Source organism: Neopelma chrysocephalum, unplaced genomic scaffold (genome assembly GCF_003984885.1).
Source record: "Neopelma chrysocephalum unplaced genomic scaffold, ASM398488v2 Primary Assembly neopelma1_283, whole genome shotgun sequence".
Taxonomy (NCBI): domain Eukaryota; kingdom Metazoa; phylum Chordata; class Aves; order Passeriformes; family Pipridae; genus Neopelma; species Neopelma chrysocephalum.
Window position 1 is genome coordinate 48,707 of NW_020897945.1, and position 19,763 is coordinate 68,469.

The 19,763-nt window shown below is 47.5% G+C and overlaps 2 protein-coding genes across 3 annotated transcripts in view; one reads left to right on the forward strand and one right to left on the reverse strand.

The window, feature by feature from the left end:
- The first annotated feature begins 77 nt into the window (after positions 1–77).
- HSD11B1L (hydroxysteroid 11-beta dehydrogenase 1 like) lies at positions 78–7,284 on the forward strand. Of its 2 annotated transcripts, none has more exons than XM_027704529.1 (8): positions 78–463; positions 542–720; positions 1,496–1,626; positions 2,799–2,910; positions 4,005–4,096; positions 5,145–5,238; positions 6,177–6,384; positions 6,670–7,284. In XM_027704529.1, exons 2-8 carry the CDS (start codon positions 636–638, stop codon positions 6,854–6,856), a joined length of 909 nt encoding a protein of 302 aa, XP_027560330.1. In that variant the 5' UTR covers positions 78–463; positions 542–635; the 3' UTR covers positions 6,857–7,284. The 2 variants fall into 2 exon arrangements, with proteins under 2 accessions (XP_027560330.1, XP_027560331.1); XM_027704530.1 differs by having other exon boundaries at positions 6,219–6,384.
- A 192-nt stretch (positions 7,285–7,476) lies between these two features.
- Positions 7,477–19,763, reverse strand: part of CELF5 (CUGBP Elav-like family member 5) — a 40,452-nt gene continuing 28,165 nt past the window's right edge. Inside the window, 9 exon segments of the mRNA XM_027704528.1 lie at positions 7,477–9,685; positions 10,680–10,845; positions 10,958–11,101; positions 12,123–12,206; positions 12,292–12,354; positions 12,554–12,700; positions 13,348–13,492; positions 18,332–18,478; positions 19,454–19,533. Of these exon segments, the coding sequence (XP_027560329.1) occupies positions 10,718–10,845; positions 10,958–11,101; positions 12,123–12,206; positions 12,292–12,354; positions 12,554–12,700; positions 13,348–13,492; positions 18,332–18,478; positions 19,454–19,533 (938 nt within the window). The 3' untranslated portion in view covers positions 7,477–9,685; positions 10,680–10,717.

Below are 19,763 nucleotides of genomic sequence, written 5' to 3' on the forward strand. Positions count from 1 at the left end.
GGGAGGGGCCGTCCCTGTCCCCGCGCTCCCGCGAGCAGAGCGGCTCCGGAGCGCCCCGAGGGAGGCCCGCGCCCGCCGCCGCTGTGTCCTGGTGTATCTCAACATGGCGGGCGGCAGAGCGGGTTGTCCCGCTGCGCTTCGTGTCCCCACAGGAGCTCGGCCCGCGCGGCAGCCCCTTGTCCCCACAGCCTCCGGCCTGTGGGCTCTGCCGCCGCCTCCCTCCCGCGCTGCGGGGCGGGAAAGCGCCGGCCACCCCCGGGTCCGGCTGCTTGGGGTGGCCGCTGCCAACTGTGGGCGCCATAATTCTTTAATGAATTAAACGTTCTGTAAGATTAGACACGAGGGCTTTTGGGTTTTTTTCCTCCTGCAGGCTTGGGGGGAAGTCGCGCTGTGTGGAGGCTGGCTCTGAGCTCAGAGGGCTTTGGCAATTGCCAGCGAAAGATCCTTTTCGTTCTTGACGAAGGTAACTGTGGCTCCCGATGAGGGAACGACTCGGGTGGCGTTCTGGGTTCTGCACGGGACATTTCATTGCCTCTTGCAGGTTGGCTCCCGGTATCAGAGAAAGGAGAATACAGTATTTTGGGTGGAGTGCTCAGCTTCCAGACTTCACTTTGTTCTTCACAACTTGGAGGGATATGAAGGCAATTGGAAGAGTGCTTTGTGCTACAGGAATTGTAGCTGGGCTCATAGCTTTCTTCTGGAAAGACCCTTTTACCCCAGGTAGGCTCATCAGGGGGATGATCTCAAGCTGTGAAATATAAGTCACAGAAGAGAAGAGGTTGAATTTCCAAGCTCTGACTGATGGTCTCATTCCTGCCCATAGTCTTACCAGAGTTGGTTACCCCAAAGCAATGCTTCATTCCCGGAAACAAAGAGAGGCTTGAAACAGAGGAAGACAAAATGGTTTAAGAGCAGGGATTCTGCTGTCTGTGTGGGGAAAAAATGGCACTTTGCCACTGCATTTCTCGTTTTATGTTTTGCTTGCAAACTCCTTGGTGTCAAGATGGGTCTCTATAGATGTAAACTGCCCAGCACAAGAGGGCTGACCTGTCTCCAAACTCACAGCAAAGAATAAATGATATGCAGAAGGTGCATAGCCTGGTTTATGTTGCACAGCTTTTCAGAATGTGAAAACCAACTTTGTTCTTGAAAGATTTTGGTCTAGCAACCCAGACAAAAAAGAATATGAGACAGCTCGCTTGCAGAATGATGTCATTATTCCTTGGCAGTGATAACAAAGTACAATGGGTCACCAGAAACACAGTAATGAAGCAACACAGGTCTAGGGCAGTTGGGCCTGGGGAATTGGTCCATGGTACCATTAAGTATTCTTCAGGTCAGTCCTGCCTCTTCTAGTTTTGGAGAAGCATCAAGACTTCAGCACTTACATACATCTTTCTGCTTTAGAGCTCTGCCAATAGTTACTAGAGCAGCTCCTCCTCTGCTGCTTCCTTCACTTACTTCTATATCTTCTATTCTCTTTCCCCTAAATAAGAGAGCTTGTCTGGTGCCCGTGTTCTCCTGACTGGAGCCAGTGCTGGGATTGGAGAGCAGATGGCATATCATTATGCCAGATTTGGTGCTGAAATTGTTTTGACTGCTAGGAGGGAAGCTGTGCTGCAGAAGGTAAGAACTTTTTCGTTGTATGAGGGAAGACATGAGAGATTTAGACTTTTTCCGAAACAACAACAAATTAGTTGTCAGCATGATAAATTTTCCTTCAGAATTGTTGTTAGGCATAAACCCAGAAGGGAGCTTGGCCTGTACCGTAAGATTTATATACACTGCCTGAACTTTTTACTGCCTGAATATTTACATGAGGAAATGGTATGAAGCTGTGTCAGGGAAAATTCAGATTGGACATAAGGAAAATGTACTTCATTGAGAGGGTGGCGTCAGCCAGTCACTGGAACAAGCTCCCCAGGGAGAAGTGGTCATGCCACCAAGCCTGTCAGAGTTGAAGGAACATCTGGACCACAGATGTTAATCATATGGTTTGGTTTGAGGTAGCCCGGTGAGGACAGGGAGTTGGATTCAGTGATCCTTGTGGATCCCTTCCAATTTGAGATATTCTATTATTCTATCAACTACAATTCCTGTGCAATATTGTGCAGCTTTTCAGAGTCCAAACTGTTCTATTTATAGCTGTTTTAAGCCTTATTGTAGGTTAAATACTTTTGGACCAGCTCAAATAGATTAGAACTTCATCTGTAGTTTATAAAATGGGGCAATATTTAGAGATGGCAACTCTTTAGCTGCGGGAATATGTGACTTCCAAGGAAAGTTCTTCACTATGAAATGTCACAAAAGGTGATCTGGGGACAGTGAGCATAACGATAGTTCCTAATTCCTGGAAGGCATTATTTCAGCAAATAGCTAAACTGTGTGTCATTACTAGGCACCTTCACTACTCAACATAGCAAAGGAATTATGAAAGGTGAATACCTTTCCAGGTACTTTGGAACAAAAAGAAGAACTTAATAATGTAAAGCATAACCCATACTTCAGAAGATTTCTCCTGAAGAAGACTGGCTTTTTTTGGGTGAATCTTCATCCTTTTCCAAGGTAGATTTAAATCTGCATCCTGCTAAGAGTTACCTCTATTTAACTATCTGGTTAAACAAAGTCTGGATGCAAAATGAGCTCTCCGTGGGCTGAATAGCAGTAAATTTAAAATTAAAGTGTGTCTCTGTCCAGAATTGACTCTCACTGACAGAGTATGTGCTTTACGGAGCCCTTTTTTCTATTCTTTTCCGCCTCCATAATTTTTAATCTTTGGATTTGTATTCTCTTTCAAGGTGATGGAGAAATGCCTGACACTTGGAGCAAAGAAAATATTTTATATCCCTGCAGATATGTCTTCCCCTTCAGAACCTGAGAAGGTGGTTCAGTTTGCTGTCCAAAAGCTGGGTGAGCATCTTGGGCATCTCTTTGGCTTTCAGATATGTGCAGTTCTCATTCTAGTAGGAGCTTCCTGCTTAAGTTTCCTGAACTGTTCCTCCCTGAGAGGGATGTTAAGGACAGGAGGGTGTGCAGTTTGTAAATACCAGGCGAGATGTGGTCATCTTTGTAGTAGCCTTTCATGGGGAGGGCATGTCTTTGCTAGAGGAGAAAAGTATGCAGAAAGTACTTGCTTGCAGTGCTCTGCTAAAACCACACCCCACAGCGACAGCTGCAGTACCTCACCTGTCACAGGTACCACATGGACATGTCTGTGCCTTATGTGGGTGAGGACCAGCTGCACAAATCCAACCCTGAACGTAGTGCCTTGGGTTGAGAGAGACAGAAACTGTGAGGTCTGAAAGCCATGACCTGCCTCTGTAACAAAGCAAAGGACAAGATATGTCCACTGTTGAGTCCTCATTGTGTCTTCTGAGTTTTTGGTTGGGGCACATTTTGACCACAGCCTACTTTCTGATTGTCTTTTGTGCACCACAGGAGTTGAGTGACTGTGGTCTTTTGTCTCTCCACCTTGTCTCATTTGGGTCAGACTGTCATTAGGCAGTGTTTACTATTATACTCACTGTCTTTTTGTCCATTATTTGAGTGTCTTAATTACTTCATTATGCTCTTGGTTTTCCTGATGTGGGCATCCTAAGAAACTGTGTAAGTGTGCTGTGATCTGGATGACCCGTCAGTCCAGCAGTGCTGTTTCTGCTGTTACATTTCCATACCAATCATAATTTTTCTGTTACAGATTTGTATACTTGTAACTTTGGAAATAGATGTACCACCAGAACTAGGTTCCAAGTCTGAATCACCCCAAAACATCATTTTGGATAGCTGTTGTCAAAGATTAACACCTTTCCTTTCAATTCTACCCCTAAGGAGCAGTCAAAGCTGCTCCCAGATGAGCATATTTAATCCCTCTTCACGGTAAAGCACTTTCTAGCCTTCTGAGGGAGTTCCTGGTTGGTTCAACCCTCCTGCTGGCATTTCTGAGTTCCTTGGTTGCTGGTTAGGGGATGGGCCCTTGGTTTGACTGCTTTTTCTCCTGTCCACAGGGGGACTGGATTATCTGGTGTTGAACCACATTGGCATGACCCATTTCCAGATGTGGACGGGAGATGTGGAATACACCCGCTGGCTCATGCAGGTGAGGTTTGCCAGCAGGAAGAGCTCGCCTGGAATTAGGTGAGTCAGGCTTCTCCTGGGACAGCTTTGGGAAGCTCCAAGGCAAATTCAAGTCTATGGCAATGGTTGAAAACAAACCTTTTATTTCATCCACGTTTCAAGTCAAACAGTTTGGAGGCTTTGTCAGTAGAGAGACATTTTGCTCAAGTGTTGTACATTTTGTGAAGAGAAATTTTTGGCAAGAACTGCAAACTTCTCTCTTTCCTTCCGTCCTTTTTCTCTCTCATTAGCCCAGGACTGTTGGGATCAATAGGTAGTTACAGTTAAAGTGTCTAATTTAGGAAGGCCAATAGGTGAGCAGCAAACACTTCCTGCTAATCTATGGCAAGTGCATGTGGCATTGCAGAACACAGCAAATTTGTTTGAAATGCTGTCTGCCATTTGAGTCTGTGTTCACAGAGGTAGGGTTTTCCTATAGAATTACCTTGGTTTCAGGTTTTGGGACCATGGAAATGAAGAGCCATTTTCTTGATTCAGTCTTCTTAGTTCGGGTGCGTCATACATACTAGTTCTAATTTTGTTTTGGAAGGAGCCTGTTTGCTGGAGAGTGGGAACTTAGGATCACAGGTAAGAGATTCTTACACGTTAGAGAGCAGTCAAACTCTGAAGAGATGCTGAATATTATGCTTCATTGTAGTCTGAGCTCAGTCAAGAGAAACTTAAGGGGAGCAAATTGAGACACGGATATCCTTGTTGCTGGATAGGAATTGCAGAGTAAAGAATAGCATACAGAGAAACCAGGGACAGCTAATTGTATCTCGTCAAGAAATCTTTATGTTAAAAACAAGGAATAACCTTTGCTCTGAAACTTCTCCGTTGCTTTTTATGGAATCTGCAAGACTCATGGATGCAATGTTTGTCCCCATTTTTACAGAGATGATTTTTCTCACTTGATGTTTGAAAAGGCAAATCCAAGCTATGCTCCTTTCCGTTTCTGATCACTGTATTGACTTTCAGGCTCATGTTTTCAAACCCTCTTGCTTCTTCCATGCCTACTTTTATCATTACAGGTGAATTTCTTCAGTTATGTGGCACTTACAACAGCAGCTCTTCCCACCCTGGAGAAGAACAGAGGCTCGCTGGTGGTTGTTTCTTCCCTCACAGGTTAGTGACTTTACCTGCAGTAAGTGCTGGCCCTGTGGAACAACAGTTCCCAGCACATCATATCTCTGTCGTTCAACCCCTCAACACATTTTCCAACTATGCATTTTATAGTATGTAATAATATTATAAATATGTAATAAGTATATGATAAGAGTGTGTGTGTATACACACAAACACACACACACATATAGGGGCAGCTCCAGGGCAAGTGCTGCTGCTTGGCTAGAACCCCCTGGGGGGAAGAGGGGCTCAGGATGGTGGCTGGCTGTTTTCCTGTTTTCTGGAAGACCTTCTTTGTATTGCACCATTTTTGCATTCCCTTGCAACTTTGCTCTTCATTTGTCACGTGCCCAGATCTGCATGTTTGACTCCTGTCCCTCACAGCCAGGCCCACCTCTGCTGCATTTCAGACACAGCATTAGGATCATCCTGCCCCTCTCAGGCCTTCTGGCTTTGGGCAGCCTGAATAGCAGCTGCTGAGCAGCTGCATCTGCTGGACAGGACGGAAAGGCAGGAGAGTCTTCAGTGTGTGCTCAAGGGAGCTGCATCACCTTACACAAGTTCAGACTTTGGGTCATCCCTGCCTTGTTGACGCAATGTGCCAAGGAAATGTCATGGCCAAAGACCCCAGGGTGCAACCCAGTCCCTGTGTTTGCATGTTCTGGGGGAGGGGAAGGCTGCAGGTAGACCATCACAGGGGGCTTTTTAGTCCAGCATGTGACCTGGTTACTGTGTAAGTTAAAAGAAATTTCCTTCCCTTATCCACACATGTGGTGGCTTTTGTGCTGAGATTTGTTTGCACAAATTGGTATAATTGTCTAAGTACTTGCATGGGACTAGAAGTAGAGGGAAACTCACCTGAACAGAATGTGAGTTGATGCAGTATGACAAAGTCTACATCTTTGCCCAGACTCCCTAACCATGGATTCTCCTTACAGCCAGTTTCCTGGTGGTTTCCATTCTCTCCTTTTCCTTTCCAGGGAAAATACCCACTCCCTTCACCACTTCTTATTCTGCCACCAAGTTTGCACTGGATGGATTCTTCAGCTCATTGCGCCATGAACTCATCATGCAGAAGAGAAATGTCTCTATCACACTGTGCATCCTGGGTCTGATTGATACTGACACAGCATTACAGAATACCAGGTGTGTATTTGGAGGAGGATGCAGGAATCTGGGAGGGAGTGTGTCTGCAGGAGTATGTCTCTTCTTGAAAGCATGCAACAAAATGCACCACAACTGTGTTTGAGATGTGTGGGAATCTCTTTGGATGTGCAAAAAAACCAATGGGGAGTGTGCACTTGTTTGGGTACATCACAGGGGTTGTGCATATCCACCTCAGCATTGAACATGAGCGTGCAGAGCCCTGTGGCAGAGTTAAAACCACGCCAGGGATTGACTTGCTTTGATCCTCTGACCATTTCTTTCCAGGGGCAAAGTGCACATAAGTGCTTCGCCTGCTCCTGAAGCTGCACTCGCCATCATCCGGGGAGGTGCTACACGGGTGCAGGAGGTTTTCTACCCCTGGTGGCTGCAGCAGCTGTGCTGCCTCTGGGTTTTGTTCCCCAGCAACCGGGGCCAGGTTTTAAGGAGTTACTATAACTACAGCAGTCCTTAAAAGATGCCCAGTTTGTCTCCTCTCCCATCCTATATCCCTTTTAACTACATTCCCACCATCCCACTAAGCCTCCTGTTGGTGTCAAGCAGGAGCAGGGCAGCAGTGGTGGCAAAGTAACTTTAGCTCTTTTCCTAAGACTGCTCTTGGTTTTCCTCTCATCCTGCTTTAGCCACGGTTCTGATGTTGCTAGCTGTGAGTCAGAGATCTCCACTGTTCACTGTCTTAGCCCTCCTCCCATCTCCCCTCCTTCAGCCTCACCTGTCTGCTTTTACTGCATCCAGCCTTCTCTCAGCCCTAGCTTTAACCTCTGTCTGCACACTCCTGGGACATCCTGCTCCACTGCTTTTTCAATTCTGTGAACCTCCTTGTTTCATTTAAGTAGAATTTTAATCTCTGTTTTAATTAAACAGTTTTTTAATGTGTTAGTATTACATGTTGATGCTTCCTCTATGAAAGAACACTGGTCACTTGGATTCTGTGGGCACAGGCCTGTTGGCAGACATTTGCTGACTGCATGGGACCTGTTAAATCAGCCCCAGGGCTCTGGTGATGTCCTCAAGTGCAAGCATTGTGCAGTAAGTGAAAGCAGGTGCAACTAACAGCATGAAGTAGAGCCTCAGTTACTTAGCAAGTAAAACTTTTATTAAATAAATTCAGGATTTTTTTTTTTGCCCAGAGTGAGGAATTCGACATTGACAAAGCTTGTATCGCACCTGCAACATTTTACAGTCACATCAGTAACTGTGATGGAAGAAATTGTAAATGCTTGTTTTAAACCAGCTTGACCTAGGATTTCCAAAGTCCTTTTTTTCCCATTTTGCATTTGTTGGTCTTTTTTCTTTTTTTTCTTTTTTTTTGTTTTGTTCAAAATTAGACTAAGTTTAAACTTCATGAAATTACTAGTAGCAGAAATAAAGTACATTATACAAATCACATACATAATAGATGTTAAGTATAAAAATGGTATTTACAATAAGTAAACATGGACTATAGAAACACACAGACTCACACAGCTTCATTCATCTCTCATAAACTCTCAGCATCAGATACAGAAGGGTAGTTGAGGAGATGTGAAGGTACTTATAGAACTGTGCCACACACACCTGAACAAAGGGAAACTGGAGGAGAGTGAGAGTTGGCCAAGATTCTCTAAAATCCCCATAGCTCACTTCAGTAATAATTGCATCAGCCTTTCCCCACCAACCCTTTATTCATGTTTCACTGCACACACACCCCCACACCCACCCACCCAAATGTTTGTGGTACCTTATCAAACTCCAGAATATTGAAATTAATCATTCATTAATCACTGTGGAGTTGGTTGGTTTGTTCTGTCTTGCTTTCCTTATTTTTGTAGAAACTTAAGAGATTGTTTCCAACTGTTAAAGGGATGAGCCTTGTCAGCATGACACCCCCCCCACTCCCAGAGGATCTTTTCTAAATCAAGTTCTGAACTACATTCTGTGCATAAGAGTACTGTGTATATAGCTGTCCCTATATATATATATATATATATATATATATATGCTCCATAATGTATTATCAGTCTCTTGGAGGGAGTGCCGGGAAAAATGAAAAAACAGAAAGACAACCCTCTTTCATCATATTATCCCTGCATCTGCTGGGGAAAGCTTTGCAAACGGGTGTGTGAGGTGAGTCTTCTTGCTGAATTCAGAGGGAGAAAACGTCCTGTTTCATCTGGGAATCAGAACTGCTCACTAAGCAGCTCTGCTATGTCATTCAACCCCCTCACCACATTTTACAGCTTATGGAAAGCGTTAGCTTATCTGACACGGGGAGGCAGTGTGTAGCCCCCAGGAGGATTCTGTAACTGTTTTGAAGATTGCATCTGCTCACACTATTATCTTCTCTTGCCTTCATCAAGAAAATGCTGTTACCATGGAGAACTATGAAACACAGATCTGTGCCATGTGTGGGGAGGCAGTACAGTTCCTGCAGGTAAAGTGACTGGTTTCCTGTGCTCTCAGCCTAATCAGGGAGTTGTCAGGATGGGGTCTGGCACCAAATTCCAGGAGCTTTGTCTGCAGAAGCCCTGGGAAAGGTCAGACTTAGAGCTCTTGAGATCCTTAACCAGGCTGGTGCTACGGTGGATGAGTGACTCGAGCTGAGCATCTGACTGTGCCCTAATCCTGGAGGTATGTATTTCTCCTCTTTCTTGCTAATGTTGAGCAGAGAGGTGATCCTCTCTTTCTCCCTACCCTCTGCCACCCTCCCCTCTCTCTCCCCAAGCATCCTCTCAAAATGTTCAGGCCTATCTGCAGTGTGTGCTGAGAAGACACTGTTGCAAAGGTAAACCCCGAACTTCCAATACCTCTTGCAAGCAGTCAGTCTGAAAAGTTTGGTCCTGTGAGCCACTTTAAAAAAAAAAAATAGAGACTGTATATATATGTATATTTATCTATGAAAGGGCCAGAAACGGAGCAAGAGGGAGGAAGGGATGGGACTAAACTTCCATACATCACTGCATTAACCTAGAGACACACCAGTGGGTTTTCTTGGTCCACGTACTCCAGCCATACCCCGAGAGGAAGAGGTTTATGTCCCCAGGGGCTGCTGGTTTGCTGGTCCCTTTGCTATGCACCACATTAGCAGCAAATATGAGTCGGTCGTGGCAAGAATCTTCCTCCTGGGCAGATATTGAGCCTTCTCTTTAATTGCGTGTCTTGGAGAGGAGGGGAAGAGGAAGATGGGGTGGGTAGGTGGGAAGCAGAGGAAGGAAAGGGGTGGTGTCAAAAGAGTCGATAAATTTACTGGCCTTTCTGTAAATCAACCTGAAGCAGAAATTCTTCCTCTGGACTTTCCTTTCACCTGAACAGAAAGGGAGGAGGGAGGGAATTGGGAGATTAGGAGGACATCTATGCAAGCCTCAGGCTTTGAGTTGCTGTTGCTTAAACATGAAGGACTATGACCCAAATCAGATCAGCCGTCCCTTGCTCCCTGTCTGTAGGCTGGCAGAAGCAGCTCTTTGGCAGCAGCTGTTGTGTCAGGCAGCTCTTCTGTGGTCCTTAAGGGTCTCACCTTTTCTCTGCTTATCTGTGATCCCTGTGAATCATGGGATTATCCCTTCTTACCCCAGAAAGCATTCTCTGCAGACTAACTTCAGGCCCATGTAACAATTGAAAACTGGGTTTTAAAACCTTTTTAGGCAGACAAAAGCTTTGGGGGAGCAGTTGGACAGCAGACTGAAACCTTGCTTGGACCACAAACAGAACCCATCTGCCTGTCAGAGTGCACTAAAAGGCCTTAATGAATTTGACCAGCCTCACCTGCAATTTCTGTCCACCCTGCCCACAGGTCCAAGTCTCATTATAGAGACTGTATCATCAGCCTTTGTCTGACCTACATTGTGGAAATTCCAGTCTCCCCCTGTCCATGGACGTGTCCTGTCCATGGATCTAATTACCTGGACTTCAACCCTTGGATTGTCTTCCCATCTTGATGTTTGATCTGTTTATTATTGACATCATAGACCTGCCTGGCAATCACTGCACTATGTTTGACCCTATTTACCTTCACCAGATGTGATCCTGATCTTGACCTGCAGATTGACACTCTGGCTTGCCTTTAGGCTTGCCTCATTGCCACAAATTTGCCTGATGATCTAGACTGTTGAACCTGGCCATCATCTCTGGGCCTGCTCTGGTCACCTTGCTCAGGTGCTGGGGCTGGGCCCTGGCAGGTGAGGCCACTGCCCCACTAGCTGCACTATTGCCTTCAGCTCGTGGCTCCCCACTTCCAGACCTTGCTGTCCTGACACTGGCCAGCACTGTACAGAACTGTGCTATGATGGTGCCAGCTTTACCTTGTGCTGCAGAAGTGACTCCTGCTTGTTTACTGCTGTCAGTAGGGATGGTTGGCATCCTTGGGTCGTTTTAACTGGACCTTCAAGCGTTTCATGCCAATCTGGAAGCCATTCATAGCCTGGATAGCAGTCTGTGCACTGGATGGGTTGTCAAAGCTTACAAAACCTGAAGGACAGGACACAGGCATGGATAACAACGGCACTGTTGGTGCCATGCCCAATAATAAGTGTCATCAGTATCTATCATGCTTCCCTCGCCTGCTGGTGTCAGCACTTACCAAAACACTTGCTCTGGTTGGTGGCACGATCCATGAATACCTTAGAGGAAATGATGTTGCCAAAGGGAAGGAACATCTGCATCAACTCGTTGTCTCCAAACTCCTGAGGGAGATGGTAGATGAAGAGATTGCAGCCTTCAGGACCTGCAGATATGGGGGCAGTGGGGAAGGACAAAACAGAAAACCCCAAAGGGAAGGGGAAGAAAAATGGGCTCAACTCATAGCACAGCACTGGAGGAGAAGCCTAGCACTGCCTCTGCTCCCCAAAGGATTCTGAGGGCTGTCTAAGAGCAACTGGGAGGTAATATACAAAGCTGAAGTTTCTGGAGAGCAGCTTCACTTTCAAAGCTTATCTAGTTCTCAAACAGGGTGCTGGACACAACAACTCTGTGATGGTCTGGGTGCTGTTTTGATGGAAGGAACTCAGCTGAGGTAAGAGTTCCTCGTTCATAGCTCTCCCAGTCCTAGGAGAGCAGCAGACACTGCTACATGAAAGCTGCTCCTCTGGCATTCCCTGCCCACAGTTAAGGCAGTGGTTGCCTTCAGTCCATAAGCTACAGCCTTACATCCCATTTATGGGCTGACCTGGTCCTGTCTACTCCTTCACTTGCTCCTTGTGAGCCTGATAAGCACAAGAAGCAGCTCCCTCCCTAACACCTGCTGTAAGAATCAGGAGCAGAGAGAGAATGCCTTTGCCTCCAAATTCTATTTAGGCCAATTTTGAAATAAGTTGAAAAATAAACTCTGGAGGCTATGAAGGCTGAAAAGAGAGGAAAGTACATTGGGAGAGGCTGGTTTGACTGGTACCGCTGTGGTTCTGGCATCAGTAACGATGGAGTGCTCTTTTCCCCTGACTGTGTAGGGAAGGTGCTGACTCTATCCCTTGGATGTGAAAGCTTGGTGTTCTGGTGCCTACTGTCCCCTTTGTACCTGGCAACATCTGGCCAGGGACAAGCTCAGGAAGTTTGCATAACAAGCATCCTGTGAACTTTCCTAGTCCATTCATGGCAGAGATGTGGTTGTTTCCATAGCCCAGTTCCAGTATCAAAGATTAGCAGACAAAAACCAGTGCTGGCTCCTCTCCATTGGTTCTGTGGTGCAGAAGATGAGCTACACAAATCCCACCCATGTCTCGGGACACACATAGTCCCACTCTGAACCTCACCTTCTCGTTGCTGCTGCTGCAGGATGGGAGGCTGCTGAGGGATGCTCTGTGCAATGGGGGTGATGGTGGTGGTCGGATACACAGCTGTAGTCCAGAGACAGAACAAACCATTTACCTGAGGATCTGGTCAGCCACACAAGGGCCTGAGGGAGACAAGGGAAGCTGGTACCTGCATACTGCTGAACTCCTGTGAAGGTTGGGTGCAAAGTCTCTGCTACTGAAGGGCTCTGGGCTGCAGAGAAAAACGTAATCAGAATCAGTTGTGCATTTTGTGTGTGTGTGTAGTGTTGTTTCCCACCCCCTGCCCCCAAGTTAGTCTCAGTGCCTGGCAAGGAGCTAGACAAGTATTCCCTGTGGGAAATCCAGAAAAGAGGAATTAATTGCAGTTCCTCAGGTCTCTGGATGGTGGGGAGTTCTCCTGCTCTCAATACCTGAATATGGCACAAGACCATTGGTGTAAACTGTTTCCAAGGCTGGATGCCCATTTGGGAATGGTACCACTCCAGTAAATCCATTTGAAATCGGTGCTACCAGTCCTGGCATGGCTGCTGTTCCCAGGAGAGGTGGTGAATGTAGCCCTGTAGAACAAGAAGAGAAAGTCTTGAAAGTCAAGGTCCCACAAAGCCCATGTTCCAACCTCCCATCTGCCTGGCAAGGCTGCTGTGTATGAAGCTATTATCTCTTCTAGTTGGCATGTGGAGATGACAGACTAGTGCTGGAGCCTTCACAAAATTAAGAGGCAGCACTAGTGAGAAGAGTGTGCAGCACTGCCAGTCCTAACTGCTGTCAGAGCTTTGGGATGGAACATTTTTAATCTGGGTTTGTGCAGCACCTAGCATGATGCATGCCTGTTCTTGACAGGAGTTCAACCCCAAATATGCATTATTACTGTGGGATGATGATAATGAATAATAGCACTGCTGACCTCAGAGTCAAGTGCAATCCTGGGAACCCTGTCCTTCTTAACTATATCAAAGGGAAAAACTGCAGCAAAAATGAACAACAGTAGGGCAAGAGAATGTGTACTGAGCACGTGAGGGCGACAGGGAGGTTGCAGAAGTTTATGCAGACTAGAGACTGCTGTGCTCAGAGGCTCCATTGTTAGAAAAGAGCAAACTAATCCACATGCTGCTGTAGGAACTGTTTTACCTGGGTGGGCACTGTGCCAAGTGCTGGGGCAGGAGGCTCACTGGCAGTGAAGGACCTGCTGCATCCAGGCCCTCACCTGATGCTGGTGCAATGGGAGCAGCTGGCAGCCCGTTGAGACTGACGGCACCGATCTGCTGGATGTGGCACGGGGAGAAGGCGACGCCTGGGTTCAGGTAGCTGCCATGGGAAGCGGAGAGAACCGTCGTCTGCTGCTGCATCAGCTGCAAGGCAGGACCGTGCAGTCAGGGCCCAATGCTGCCCAGGGCCTCCTGCTGCCAGGGCCCACGGCGGCCGTGCCGGAGCTGGGGGAGGCTGCACAGGCCAGCCCAGCCACTGCCTTTGCCTGCCACAGCCAGGACCAGGGCCAAGCTGGAGCTGCAGCCTTGCGACCTCCCCCGCCCCCAGCTGCCATTGCGTGTCACTGGGCTCCTGCCACCTGCCCTGGAGCTTCCCACGACACGACCAGGCCTGCCAGGGTGGGCAGCAGCAGCACCGTCCTCTGAAGGCCTGTGCTGTGCCCAGCTGACAGTCCCCGTGCCCAGGGGCCGCAGATCCTGGTGGCCATGTACCCATGCAGTGGCTGCCCGTCGAGGCGGGACAGTGGCCTGGGCCGGCCACGTGTGAAAGCCCCTGAGATCCAGGTACAGCTTCCCATCCTTCAGCCAGGGGACACGGCTCAGTGGGCATCCCAGTCCACGCAGCCAGTGCCACGGCTGGGCAGCCCTCCCCATGCCTCACCCTCCACATGCCGGCAGCCTTGAGGGGTTTTGGCTCACTCAGCTGTGCACCGGGGCATTGGGACGGGCCCCTTTGGCTCAGAGAGCTCCTGCAATGAGGAAGGGAGCAGGGAAGGGGTGTGCTCCTGGCACCCAGCAACACTGTCTCCCCACAGGCCCTTCTCTCTGATCACTTCTCCTGGGACAGTGCCAGGTTTTAAATAACACAGTTTCGCCTTGAGGAACAGGGTCCAAATTCCTCTGCTTTTGCCCCACTTCAACAAGCAGATCGTGCTGCTGGGAGAGCTCACTCTGGCACAGGCACCCTGCTGTGCAACTGGGTGTCTGTCTAGGCCCAGCTTTTATGTTATGCTTTGCAGCAGAGGTCTGCTCCATGATCCACTGAGCTCAGCCTTTCCTCTGGCAGTGGCCTGCACCCTGGGATCAGAGGATGTCAGCTCCTCATGGTCCCATAACACACCTGCCCAGGCAGAGATGCACAGAGATGCACAAAAGGAAGGGTGGGGGTGGGACAGGAGGTTGGGAGGAGGGTTAGGAGTAAGAAGAAAAAAATCCTTCTGGTCCTATTTGACCATCAGTGGGTGCAGTGGCAACAAAGACTTAGTTCTGGATGCAAAATTATCCAGCCCCTTTATAAGCCTTGTCTTCCCCATCCAGCAAGAACAGCAGGGGAAGCACAGGTATGGCTCTTTGGAAACTGTGGTTTTCTCAGGAGGTGCTGAGGGGTGACACAAGGCAAAACCCAAGAAAACAACACAAATCTTCCTTACATTGCCACATCCCACTGTCTGCTTTGCAACACACACAGCTTTCAAGTAACCTACCTCATCCACAAATGGGTGAGTCAGTAAGCCAGTTTGGCCCAGGTCTCAGCTGAAGAATCTGGTAACTCTGAAAAGTTCGTGGCTAGGTAAACCTTCTCTTGATTTCCTTCACACAGAAGCTGATAATTATTCTTGCATAAAAAGAGGAATTTCATGGCAATGCTGTTTCTGTAACCTGGTATAAGCAAAGCCACTGAGGTGAAACTTGCTCTGCAATGCAGTGCTGGGACAGGGTTGAGGCCTTTTTGGGGAGAAGTGGACACCACAAAATGGGGTCTCCATGGGCAGATGGACTGACAGCACAGGGGTTCACTGCTGCACGACTCCAGCAAGCAAGTGCCCTGCTATCACCTGTGTGTTTGCCACCACATCATCTTTGGCACAACTCTCCTGAAGCTGGACTCACATTACTGGGAGCCACTCACCCTAAACCAGGACTGGGAGAAAATGTGGCCTTCCCGGGAGCACAGGACTCTGCTGAGGAAAGTGTCTCTGTGCCAGCAGCCTGCACACATTCCTAGTTCTGTCTTCACACTGTCCCCTTTCAAGGGTGCAGAAATCAACATGTTCCTTACTCACTATGTGAATATTGATTTTCTTTTTTGTCATTAATGCCTGTTCTGTGCCAGGCTCTGGCTGGACCAAGACTTGCATCCAACTGCATATGCACCAAACTGGCATTCTGAAATTGTTCTCATTACTTACATAAAATTACCATAATGAACCATAAGAGCAGAAAGAAAAGGGGTGGAGGTGTGAACAAATTATATTTTGTGATGGAACTAACTAACATAACTGACTTATGATATACAAGAAATATTCAAGCATTATAAACACTTAGTAAATTGCACTGGCTGCTTTTTTAAAACTTCAGGCCTCTTTTGTATTGAAAATTATTATTTTATTTTCAGCTCTCAAACATTTCCCCATCTGAACTAACTTGTTGAATGAAATGAAATTAAGGAAATACTAACTTTTCACTTGCAGAGGCACCTGGGATCAAAACCTGGTTTAAGCATTGAAATAAATTCCTTCCAGATGTTTAGCCAGTTGTACTTCCCAGATGAGACTTCTTACAAACTGTTTCAGCTAACATGTACTGTTTGACTGTTTTAACTATCTTATTTTGCATATATGAATAGATCTGAATAATTTTAGACCTAACACAGTGTATGATTATTTCATGTTTAATTTGAGATAGTTTTAAAAAAAAAAAGAAATTAATGTAAATTTAAAACATCCAGCTGAAACCAAAACCAAAACAACCCAGGCTCCAAACTTCTTCTTCCTAAACTGGGACTCCTGAGGACTGCTTTGGCATGGCAATGCAGCAAACCCCATGGGGACAAAGAGAGAAAGTTGCTGGCTTATTAAATTATGAATATAAGAACCTATGATGCCTGTGATGCACCCTTGCAGCACTCGCTCCTCTCAGTCTGATTCAACCACATCCACAATGGTTGGCTGCATCTCCCAGCCCTGTGGGTAACCTTGGGTGCAGCATCTACTACTCCAAGACCAGAATCATGCAAGCATGAAGTATGTTGGGGTTCCCTTGAGCCTTGGCTTGCCAGAGTGGCCACCTCCCAAAGCTGCCCATAGCAGGATATTTCAATGTACTGCAAGGAGATTCAGTAAGGAAATGCCTCTCTTCTGTCCCCACTTTCAGAGAGATGTTAGATGGCATTTCAAAGGACTCTCCCTCTGATGGGGACACTGTATGCATATGAGAACTGGCCAGGATCTCTCCTCCAGGAGAAGAGAGACCAAAGACCAGGACTAACACAAGAGAAGGAACAGGCAGATGTGAGGTCAGTGGCTCAGGAAGAAAAAGGAGAGAGAACTGAAACCAGTGGAAAGGAAAAGGAAAAAAAAATCACGAAGAAGCAAGAGGCTGAGTCTTGAGTCAAGGGGAAACCAAAATAAAGTCTGGGAGTAGGAAGGCCAGTGAAGAATCAGACAGACCTACATAGTAACAGACACAACTGAGGAGAAAGAAGATAACGATAAGCAAGGAGCACAGCTTAGACCTGATTGGTTTCTTGTCATCAGCAGGAGTTCCTGAAGACTGGAGGGCACTTAAAAGACCGAGTCTAGAAGGTCTCACTGCTCTTCATCCTTACACATCCTGGACCATAAGCTAATAAAACACTTTCTGCCATCACAGCCTCACTGTGTGGTCCATTCTTGCCTCCTTCACCACCACACCATGCCCAAGTGAGTGCTATCTCCATGACAGCAGAAGATACACCAGAATGATTATCTGGTGACTCACAGCTGAGCTAAGCTACAACTTTTGACCGCAGGTATAACTGGCTTGTGGGCTGGACAAAAAAGATGGGTCCTGGCAAAAGTACCTGGTCAGAAGGGGTTCTTCCCTCTAAATCATGCTTCTGCTGAAAGACTTGGAATGGTACAGCTGTTCTCAGCTTCATTACACAAGAAAAATCAAATAATCTGTGTTGGATAAATTCTATGTTTGGTTCCCAAAACTCCCCAACATTATGGAGCCTCACATGTATTGCCTCTTGTCCATGGTCTTGCCACACGCTTAGAAGGCATTTGACGGTTTCTGGGGAATCTTTGGAAGGAAAAGGCCAACAACTGAGAAACAGTTCCTTCTCTGCCATGTAAATGAAAGGAAGGCACATCAAGTAGCTGCTGAAGCCAGAGGAGAAAGAGGTGTCCACATATATGAGAAGAACAGGTTTATTTGCACTCCCTCCCCGCTGCAGAATTACTTTCAGTAACAGTATGTACTTCAGAGTTCTTTACCAACACAAGAATCTCTCATGCCTTGAGCAATTTCTGAGCCTCCTTCTATGGGCTTTATACTTGGCAGTAGAGACCTGAAAATGACAGTCACCAAGAACACTCAACAGACTGTTGAAACACCTCTGGCCCTCTGCTACCCACTGCTCTCTCTCCAGCATCTTGCAAACCCCACAGTCACACCAGCCAAGTGAGAAAACGCTGGGAGCCAAGGACAGCACTGGGAGGATTAGGGCCCTCTTAAGAATTTCAGCAGAGAAATAAACTTGTGAAGCTGGGCCCAGGGCTCTCGTGGTGCTCCAAAACGAGAGAGAGACACACATTTGTGCCACTGACCCAGAGGAAGAGTTCACAAGTTGGTATATGTCTGGCAGACATTGCCTAGGAATCATGTCTCTGATCTGTCCTCAAAACAAGACAGAAAGATACTGGGTCATGCTTGACCTATTCCCATACACCTCTACCAGCCTACACCACCATCAGAGAAATCCAGGCTCATTTTGAGGAGGTCCCAGCTCTCCCCTGCCACCCGTTCCAGGAGAGAAACGCGCAAAGACTGTGCAAGACAAGGCTGCTGACTGGAGAAACTGAAGCCAGGAGCAAGTACCAAGGTGCTGGGAAACTTCCATGCAATTGTTAAGAGACCAGTTTGTGGTCTCCCAAGGTACATTGGTGCCCCACAGTCAGGAGGGCAGCCTTCCCCCACACACACACGCAGGATACTCACAGCCTGCGCATAGGCGCTGTATGGGCTGAACGGCAAGGTGAGAGATGGAGTGAATATCCCCAGCTGCCCCACCATTTGCTGCATACGACGGAGGGTCCTTTCCTTATCTGTGTCAGCAAACTTCACCACTAGACTGGAGGAGGCACCCTAGGCACAGAGAAAGGAGACAGACAGGAGGCAGGAGAGAAGAGGTGTGGGACAGCCAGAGAGTCAGCAGTCAGGCAAGGCAGGACGGGGCAGAACAGGCAGCAGAGTGGGAAGAGGAGCAGAAGAGCAAATATTGGTGTGAAAGTGCTCGGGAGCTGCCTGGAACCTGGGCTGTGCCCTTCCCCACCCTTCCCTCTCATGCCCTTCCCCTCACACCCTGAGCCCTGCACAGCTGCATAAGTGGGTGCACGCATCCCTGGCTACATTCACCAGGCGATGGTGTGGCCAGGAACACCCAGGTCATTGACAGCCACAAGCACCATCTTCCCACCATCATGAGCTTGGCTTGATAGGCAAAGCAGTTCCTGGCAGCTGGAAATACCCCTGCTGCAGGCAATGCACTGTCCTTCCCATGAGGTGCCCCAGTTCAGGTTAGAGATTGCTTGAGATGAGATCACAACTGCAGCTCCACTCGCACAAGAAGGCACAGCTATGGCTACACAATCCCACATAACACACAAAGCATTCCCACCAGCACCCAGCCCACCCCAGTGGCCTCCTCTACTGCCTAGATAAGAGAAGTCGAGGAGTGTGCTCAGACACTGAAGTCCTGACCACCCATGTGGCTGAATTGTTAGCTTCCACCCTGCTCAGTTTTTAACTACTCCAGGGAGCTGTTTCCAAGACAAATTCATGGCCTTGTTTTGGCTCTCTTTTATTTAGCCTTTACAGATGTAAGCGCTGTCACTACCAGTCTGGATGAACATAGCTACAAACATCAGACCAGGAGACAGGATGGTTACTAAGACTAGAGCACAGATGTGCACACACACATCCCCACACACACCTCCCAGCCACACCAACTGGAAACTGCAGTTGAACCTGTCATGGTATTGGAGAGTGTGGGGAGGTCCCTGCAACAGGGTAATGGGGCGAGGATTAGGAAGAGGGTAGGTACCCTGGCCTTATACTCACGGGCATTGTCTGGCTGCCATGGAGTGCGTGGATTGCTGCCTGAGCCTCTGTGTGAGATGAGAACTTTACAAAAGCACAGCCTGGAAAGGGACAGAAAGAGCACAGGAGATTGCAGTGACAGGACTGCTGTGAAAGTGCCATCACGCAAGAGACAGTGTCTGTATCTCAGGCAAGGCAAAGGAAAGCCACCCCAAGGAAGCAGGGAACAAAAAGGATGACTCATCCCAAGTCCTCTATCCTGGAAAAAAGAGGAAGGGTCTCAAATTATTACTTCAATGATATACTCTACAGATGATGTCACCATCTCCAC

Excerpts from the sequence above, each read along its gene's own strand:
- HSD11B1L (XM_027704529.1), top strand. The coding sequence starts at position 636 with ATGAAGGCAATTGGAAGAGTGCTTTGTGCTACAGGAATTGTAGCTGGG. Across the intron at positions 721-1,495 it reads GAAAGACCCTTTTACCCCAG|AGAGCTTGTCTGGTGCCCGT; the intron begins GTAGGCTCATCA and ends CCCCTAAATAAG. Across the intron at positions 1,627-2,798 it reads GGGAAGCTGTGCTGCAGAAG|GTGATGGAGAAATGCCTGAC; the intron begins GTAAGAACTTTT and ends TTCTCTTTCAAG.